At 32.0% G+C, this 8,620-nt stretch overlaps 2 protein-coding genes across 3 annotated transcripts; both read right to left on the bottom strand.

The window, feature by feature from the left end:
* Nucleotides 1-632: 632 nt before the first annotated feature.
* On the bottom strand, nucleotides 633-5,063 carry LOC129300173 (uncharacterized). 2 transcript variants are annotated; one of them, XR_008590716.1, is made up of 6 exons: nucleotides 3,801-5,063; nucleotides 3,593-3,688; nucleotides 3,461-3,501; nucleotides 3,022-3,136; nucleotides 2,435-2,588; nucleotides 633-1,037 (listed from the first exon to the last, which is right to left on the bottom strand). XR_008590716.1 is itself a non-coding variant. In XM_054938705.1 (6 exons), exons 1-6 carry the CDS (start codon nucleotides 3,984-3,986, stop codon nucleotides 981-983), a joined length of 576 nt encoding a protein of 191 aa, XP_054794680.1. In that variant the 5' UTR covers nucleotides 3,987-5,063; the 3' UTR covers nucleotides 633-980. The 2 variants fall into 2 exon arrangements, 1 of the variants encoding a protein (XP_054794680.1); XM_054938705.1 differs by having other exon boundaries at nucleotides 2,435-2,515.
* A 184-nt stretch (nucleotides 5,064-5,247) lies between these two features.
* On the bottom strand, nucleotides 5,248-7,552 carry LOC129300172 (nicotinamidase 1-like). Its single transcript, XM_054938704.1, has 5 exons — nucleotides 7,310-7,552; nucleotides 7,011-7,194; nucleotides 6,743-6,876; nucleotides 6,462-6,647; nucleotides 5,248-5,530 (listed from the first exon to the last, which is right to left on the bottom strand). Exons 1-5 carry the CDS (start codon nucleotides 7,448-7,450, stop codon nucleotides 5,441-5,443), a joined length of 735 nt encoding a protein of 244 aa, XP_054794679.1. The 5' UTR covers nucleotides 7,451-7,552; the 3' UTR covers nucleotides 5,248-5,440.
* Nucleotides 7,553-8,620: the final 1,068 nt, after the last annotated feature.

Here is an 8,620-nt window from a genome sequence, read left to right as displayed (position 1 = left end):
CTTAGAATTAATTGTGCTTAAAAATGACAAATTAACTATGTTGTTAACTACCAATTCCATCATTTGCCAATGAGACCTCAAATTAATTAAGAAAATGATTAGCTAAACTTAAGTGTGCTTAATGCACAATCATATCTCACAAACTCACAAGAGATATGACTAGCACTCAATGCAACAAGGGATTGAAAATTAAATAAATTTGGACAGCACCCAACGCATCGTGACAGCATCTCAATTGAAAAATAAATAGCATAACAAGCTCATATAATAATTAACCAAATATCAAAGAATTTAATTCCAACACCATTGTTATTACAATTTCATAGTCATCAAAATTCAACGAATTAAACAAGAAGTAAGAAATTGAGCACATAATTTTCAGCTGCTTGATCATTTGTAAGAAATCACGGGAACTCGCTTACTTGAAGTTAATTTTCAAGTGAAGTTACAAAGATGGTGTTCTCTCTCTTTATGTACATCTTCCCAAATAGAAGAGATAAAGTAAAAGGAGATAGTTAACAGAATTAGATGTCCTTTTGTCAAACTAGCCATCATTCAAGAGATCACATCACAGTGTCACAACTATATTCCTCTGTATTAAACGCGTAACATCTACCTATATAATCCCAAGATACATTGAAAATACAGATTCTTGGATGATAAACACTATACAAAACAACTCTCCAAATTGTTGTTATTTTCATGTCAAGCAGGGTATTTACATGAAGTGTTCATAGATTCCACAGAATTGGCTACAGTCAATTGCTCTACTTGTAGAACAAGGTTCAATAGTTACAAAGGATACAAGCGAGTGACAGAGAGAAAGAATGTACAAAACGACATTGTCGTACCATGTTCATAGTAAAAATACAGTGTTCACGCATGCAATATCATAAACTGAATGAGGTTGCTGTTGCTTATTGGAGGTACCTTCACCATGTAGCATGAGACCGTTTTGGCATTTCTTGATTCAAAAGCTTTCATACCCTTTCTGCAAGAAGCAGACGTTCAAGCTCTTCTCTACGCCGTTCCAACTCCTGTTAGGAATCCATAATCAAATTAATAAAGCAGAACCATGTTTGCCAATAAATAAATGAAGCAGAACATGGATTGGAAAAGCACTTTACACCTAGTTTGCTACAGATGAACAAGTTAACCATTGACAGATGCATAGAAATGTCAAAAGTGGATCGTGTAGAAAGTGTATTACCCCGGGATAAGATATGTATTTAAAATATAAAATCATGGATTAATGCAGATAATAATATCTAATTTAAGATAAATTGGTTATTGAATATGAAGATATAAAATAAAATTAATGACATAATCTAGAAAAATAATATTATTATTACTTAGGAAGTAATGATAAATACCAAGAATATGATTTCAAGAAATTAATTTTTCCATTAAGAGGTTTTTAGGTTTTTATTTGATTAGTTATAGGAATATATTAGCATCCACAGATTCAAGCCTCGATTTAAATTTAATTATCTTCATCTTATTTTGGTACGCAATTATTTCTACTATTATGTTCTCTTCTTTTTAGTATTCTTATTTTAGTTAACATGCTTCTATATTATTGGGAAATCATAAATGTCTTGTCTTCTTATAGACTTTAAGTCAATTTCTTCTACTTGTCATAAAATATTATGTAAAATGGGCTCGAACATGAAATGTACACAAGGTGCAGAAACCCTGGAATATGATACATGTGCAGTTCTTAGTGATCAGTTCAATCATACAAGTTTATCAAGACTAGCTCTAAATAAAATTTTCTCAAAACTTTCCCGCAAAAAAGCAGTTTTTCTTAAATGGAGATTAAATCTTTTTAAGCTTTCTAAGAAAGATAACAGAGTCCAAATCCTATCAATCTGTGTCAAACCTCCACTTCTAATGAGAATTTTATGAGAATCCACAAACATAGGCAAAAACTCTTGCCATGGCTACTAATCCAACAGGAACACTGCAAGCCTTCCATATTCAACATGTATTATATTTCTCAGTCCTATTCACACGACTGTTCACAATATTTTAGCGTTTAGGGGAAAAAAAATGTAGAGTTCATTCAATTTGAAATCATGATAAATATGTATTCATCTTCCATTTCCTGGTTTGATAGCAGAAGAAAATTTTAGGACTCTCTAGCCTACAAGGATGACACATTCCTCCTCGTGCATGCAATGTCTATCAAGAGTCAAGACCAACCATATCAATTAACCCTAGATTTCTTATCCTTTCCCCCTTTCAGGCTAAGAAAAAAGAGACATTGCTTCTGAAACTATGCATCAATTCTATGTCACGTACTCATGCTTAAAGTCGCAACCAGTGCTTTATCATGTCATTAGACTAAGAACTAAGAAGTACAAAGAATGACATAGACAACAGAATGCAATTTAAAGGGGGGAAATCATAACATTTTAACATAAAAGCTTACCTCCAGATCCTTAGCTGCTTGCTCTCTTAAGGTCTCCCTCTGTTCCCGAGCACTTTTCATAAAGCTAATACATAGGATTCCCTTGAATTTTTATTATTATAAAGAATGTCAGCTTTGTCTTTGATTCCAAGATTGAGAAGCAGAGATCAACAGTCTAATTGAGGAAGAACATAGAAAAAAGTAAAGAGGGAGAATAATATAACAATAAATAAATTGAAATCTTCACTCAAAATAATAATAATAATAATAATAATAATAATAATAATAAATTGAGACCTGTTTAAAGATGTATCATATATACAATCTGAAATAAATACCAAGTCGATGGGCAATAGATCATGGTATGTAAGTTTAAATACTGCATCATAAACGGAATTTTTAAGTGCCCTCAGACTACTAAGAAAGCATTCACTGCTCAATATCTGCTAAGCCAATTGAAAAAGTAAAACATGAATATGGCTTTTCTAAATAAGTTATAAAAGTAACATCCTTTCAAAGAATTTACTAACAAACAGTTTGGCATACATGTGGACGCAAAGGCAAGAAGACGCTCTAAACAGCATAATTACACTGTCCAATGATCTCACCGAAACAATATAAAGTACACCACAAGCAAGAAGCATATAGCATGCTACGTTCTGAAGAATAGATTCTGTTCGCTCCCCAACAAAATTGGGATAGGCTCTTGTCATTACTGCAACACTGCAGAAAGAAAACCACAATTTAGAAACCAAACAAGAAGATCTGTGCCATGATATACCTAAAAGTAGCTTCTCATTCTATGGTAAGTCAGTTTCTCTCACAACATTTCCCAGCATTCTACATACTAACACCAAATTACAAACTTAATTTAGGTAATAAATACCAGCATTTTCTAGTGGCCACTGCTAAAATATGCCTGTTTTAACTAACCAAACACTTTTCAAGGTCATGGGAATGAAGGGAAAAATTAAAAAAAAGAAAAATCGGGTAAAGATGAGTGAACCAAATATAAGCATCATAATTCTCACTAGACTGAACACGTACAAGATCTGTAGCATACCCCTGCAAGGCCAACACTCCAAAGCCTGTAAAGGATTGAGTAAAATATCTAATTAGACTATGGGAAACACAACATTAACATTAACCGTAGCAAATTGGATGGTGAAGAGAAAATGCCTTGAATGACTTCATGATCAAGCTCCATTCTGTTTCAGCCAGAACTACCAAACAAGATATCAAAACCGCATAGCATCGAAATATGCCATCGAAAATCTATAAATCACTCTCACAAAAACCATTAAAAATTAGTAGAGAGGATGAAAGATGACACCCATCACCACTAAAAAGTGAAAGTTAGAAAAGAGAGATGGTGATGCAAACATACACCAGATATGTGCTTGAAGCTCCTTATAGCAGATAGAACATTGAAGACTATGCAGAGAATGGCAGCCAAACTGGTCAGCAAGCTGAAGCATCTACACGCCACTAAGAACAGGTCCGGTCTCGCTCTAACTCCGCCGTTATTTGAAGAAAGAATAGGCACGCTCTCCCCCACCTCGTTTCTCGACATTTTCTCGAGCTTTCTCCACTTCGAGAAAACGCTTCACCAGGCCAGAAGAAAACCTGCAAAATCGGGAGAAACCCAGAATGCGATACTCACTCTCACATCTCTCTCTCTCTCTCTCTCTCTCTCTCTCTCTCTCATAAGCTTGAGCTCGTTTGAAAGTTTCGAACTTTTTCGTTGTCCTTGATCCTTTGCACCACATTTCCGGTCTTCGATGCTTCTTTACTTGTCAAGGAATGAAAGCACTTTGGAGTTGATTTCTCTATGGTTCGTTTCTGTGTTGCCTCGTGGAAATCGCCTCGCGGGTGAACTACGCTTTAAAAAATTAACCAAAAAAAAAAAAAAAAAGAGGAATGAGGTTCCAACATATTAAATTAATAAGTTTAAAATATCAATCGATATAATTATAAATAAGTATTTAAATATTAAATATAATTTTAAAATTATAATAAAAAATTTTATTTATAATTACTTAAATTAATATTAATAATTTATTTTTCATTAAATTTTATCCGGAAGATCAATGTCTTTTAATCAATTTTTTTGGAATCTAATTGATATTCCCTCTTGAAAATATTTATTAAAAAAAAACAACCACCATGGGAAGGGAAGAATAAGAATAAGAATTAAAAAATATGATAGATATTTTATTTAAGATATTATAAAAAAGAATAATGTGTCAATGTCTATAGCTATGATTCTTTGACAACGATTATCTTTTAATCAGGTTAAAAAAAAATAATCTTCTAAAAATTTATTGCATGTTTAATAGTACATTATAATTACAAAAAAATTATATTATATTATTATGTAAATTAATTCTTCTATTGGTTTAAATTCAATGCTTATTTCAAGAACTATCTGGCGCTTACATCAACTAATAAAGAATTTATGTCTCTTAATTAAAGGTCTTAAATTTGAGCTCTAAATATACAACAAATAATCATAGCTGCCAGCAGGATTGGTAACTGCAAAGAAACCATATTTTAAATGACCTGATATCTAAAATGCATGACAACCCAAATAATTAAATTAGCATGACAGGCATTCAACTCCATATATTTTATACAAGTTTATATCTTTTACAGATCTAATATTAATTAATATGGCTTCAACATTTTTTCTGTGTGGCAAGTATATCTCACCATCTTGCTTTTACACATATTTTACATAAGATATGATAACAATATAATTCAAATACCAAATATACTTCTAAATGATCATTTTTATTACAGCATATATAAACAAAATAAATAAATAGTAACAATTCACTTCAAACTTCATGTATAACACGAACATATAGTCTAATTTTACATACTACAGTGATTATTATATTTATACAAGCTCCTGAAGAATCATCTCCAAATGACCAATACATTTTGGCTCATTATTAAAGCATCATATTCATATCTATGAGATATATAAGGGCAATACAAAGTAGACAAGTTTGTTGAATAGCCTCATGGTTTCACTTCACCAAACAAAACTTGGTTGGCTATCTTGGCTCCTCTCTCTTTTGCCATGTACAAACCTACATGATGCATAAACTCCTGGAAAACAAATCAAATCACATTCATTGTTAGAGTCCTATGTGACTTCTTTTTCCCCTTTAAAGAAATGTTTGCATTGAATAACATGTATGTGCATGTATATATATTTAGGATAGCAAAATTTTTAATATGTTAAGCTTACCTCAACTATCAATTTGATTCCTCAATTTTATTTTATTTTTATCAATTCAGTTCTTTAAGCTGGCCTCAATTATTAATCTAATCCTTGCTATTTGAAGATGAGGTAACACTATTAAAATCAACTGACATGGGTAACAGAATATTGGGTTGACAATTACATAGATTAATGAAAAGAAGTATACTTATTTAGGTGAAAAAACATATTCAACTTTTTTTTAAAAAAAAACTAACAAACAAAAAGTAGCATAAAAGACTATATTGATAAAAATTAAATCAACTTGAAAGCTGAATTGTTCTTATTAAGCCACATATGCGTATCAAGTTTTCAACATACTTGACATATCGAATTATTTTGAGAGCTAATTTGTATTTTAAAACCTAAAAAAAAATAACATGATAACTTAAGAAAATATGAGAAACAAAATTGATAGAAATTAAATTTAGGGACCAAATAGATAATTGAAACAAACTTGAAAATCTAAAGGTTTCATTATCCTGTGGGTGTAATAAGTCTACTAAAGATCATATTATATATAAATTATGAGCAGTGTGCAACTTATTCTGCAGATGGTCCTATACAATGCATGGCCCTACAATCTGGGTACAGATAAAAGATGAGCATACAAAGTAGAAAGATCAAAAACTTTGATTCCTTCAAGTTATATTTTAGCGGACCTGATGGATTTTTTTGTGCCTCCCCAACATTCATATGATATGAGACAGCAAAAACATTTTTCTGTATGTCAAGGTTTGTATGTGGGTGTTGTGCGCACGCGCGCGCTTCATTTACCTGAGGATGAGCTAAAGCTCCTTTCATATTTCTGGCAACATCAAGAGGGAAGTCAAAAGTTGCACACCCATTTGAATACACCACGACCTTTTCCAAAGGATTCAGAAACCCTCTGTTTTTAGCAGACATTGTGGAACTTACAAAGTCCAGAACACATATATCTGTGCACACTCCTACAACCACCAACTTCACACCAGCACAAAATCAGAGGTTTCCGATTGAATCGCCTGAATGTAAAACAACACTTGAGGTTTTATGTTGTTGCAATTTAATATACTTACATTTTTGATGTTGTTGTTCTTAACCCAGTCTGCAAAAACATTAGAGCCATCTTCTTCCATGGAGCCCAAATATCCATCAAAACAGTCTTTACGTCTGATTGTCACGTTTGGTTCGCTCTCTAGCCATCTTAATGCTGCAATTTGAATAGCCAATCTTCAAAAATGGACACTTTCTACAATCTATTCTAGCGATAGGATGAATGAAACCTGAATCAAATATTGACAGGGAAAGAAAGAGAAAAACAAGAAGTCAAGAGATTTACTAAACCTGGAACCAAATTTGATTCATCAGAGCCGATAAGACAGTGAGTAGGGTAAGGATCTTCTGGCTTGTTTGGATGGTGAGAATCCAGAAACGCCATAATTGGGAGTTTCTTCTCACAGAACAATCTGGCCAGACTTGCTGATTCATTGATCATCCCTGAAATCTGCATATTGGGTTCTGCTGGAGCCTACAAATATGGTCCAATCATCATCTTCCAAGCTTAATTTGATCCAACCATGCATACATATAAAGCAGAACTGGTATTTGATGAGTTCAGAGTGGAAAATTAAGGAAGAAGATACCAGATTTCCAGCGCCAACAGTGCAGAAGCCATTGATGATGTCCACAAGAACAAGACCATTCACAGAGTCTTGAGGCAAAACAAAGGCCTCCTGCTCCAGAGGGATCTCATTCTTCAACAGCTCAACTGTCTGTGACACCATCTTTGCTTAATTTCTTCTTCCTTTCCAACTTTATGGTACTCACAGAAGGTTGTTTCTGCGCCCGCGCGCATATATATGTATATAGAGAGAGGGGGGGTCTTATGACAGAATAATATACGGGAGGGTTCTGGCCCTTGATATTTAGCAAGTGACTCTGTTTCAAAAGTCTAGGATTGTGCCTGTGATGGATAAGAACGTGAAGATAAGTTCAAGATTGCCGTCGCATTCACAGCCATCGTAAAAATTTTGGTCTCTAGTTTCCAATTAAGTGTATGATTGTGCTGTGGCAAAGCAGCTGTACTAGTCAAAAGCATCCACCAGTTAGATTTATTTTATGGTTTACTTCACCCTCAATATGCCCCCACAGACTGTTCTTTTTTTCTTTGGAAGAATTTTGGTTAAAATCACGGTAAAAAATTAATTTCAGATGGATCCAAAAAATTCTAAAATTTACTTCAATCTATGGAAGAAAAGTTAAAAAATTTAATGATAAAAAATTAAAATACTTTGAACTTGTTATGCAGAATTACTAATTATTAATTTTTTTTATTACACTTTTTAATTTATCAATATTACTTGTAAATTACATTTTTTTTGCCATATAAGCAGTAGCATTAGTTGTTAAGTTTCTAACTTTACTTTTTTATTTGCTAACATCAGTAGTAAATTACAAAACATATTAAAAATTTAAATTGATGTTAGTAAATTACAAGGCCTGTCACTAATTTATAACTGATATTGATCAATTAATAAAATATAGTTAGTAAGTTAACAACTGATACCATTACTTATGATTGAAAAATTAATGTCAAGTCTTATATAATTATTGATATGCTAACTCATATAATTTGTAACTTATATTCGTAAATTAACAAGTCAAGTAATAAAATTAATAACTAGTGATTCTATATCACAAATGAAGGGTATTTTATCTTTTTACCGTTAAAATTATTTTTACTTTTCTTCCCTTAACTAAATTGAAATTTTAAAAATTTTTTAACCCACCTAAATTAATTCTTATAATGATACTTAACTGAAGTTCTCCTTTTTTCTCTAGTCCTAAAATCATTCATTGTTCTTTTTTAAAAAAAGAAAAGTGTTCAATAATTATATCATGTATTATAATCTTTCAATCACAGTATAAATTATTATTAACTAATTTATGTTTTT

Source organism: Prosopis cineraria, unplaced genomic scaffold (genome assembly GCF_029017545.1).
Source record: "Prosopis cineraria cultivar Desert tree isolate PC_DT_omini unplaced genomic scaffold, ASM2901754v1 PC1462, whole genome shotgun sequence".
NCBI lineage: Eukaryota > Viridiplantae > Streptophyta > Magnoliopsida > Fabales > Fabaceae > Prosopis > Prosopis cineraria.
This window is presented reverse-complemented; position numbering and strand designations above follow the sequence as displayed.

Bases quoted from the DNA above. Each gene is read 5' to 3' on its own strand.
- LOC129300173 (XM_054938705.1), bottom strand. From the start codon at position 3,986: ATGTCGAGAAACGAGGTGGGGGAGAGCGTGCCTATTCTTTCTTCAAAT. The intron at 3,137-3,460 runs GTACGTGTTCAG...TTCTTTCTGCAG, and splicing joins AGGGGTATGCTACAGATCTT to TGTTGCAGTAATGACAAGAG. The intron at 1,038-2,434 runs GTAAGCTTTTAT...GATTCCTAACAG, and splicing joins AAGCAGCTAAGGATCTGGAG to GAGTTGGAACGGCGTAGAGA.
- LOC129300172 (XM_054938704.1), bottom strand. From the start codon at position 7,450: ATGGTGTCACAGACAGTTGAGCTGTTGAAGAATGAGATCCCTCTGGAG. The intron at 7,195-7,309 runs GTATCTTCTTCC...CCATATTTGTAG, and splicing joins CTGTTGGCGCTGGAAATCTG to GCTCCAGCAGAACCCAATAT. The intron at 6,648-6,742 runs GTAAGTATATTA...GCTGGTGTGAAG, and splicing joins AGAACAACAACATCAAAAAT to TTGGTGGTTGTAGGAGTGTG.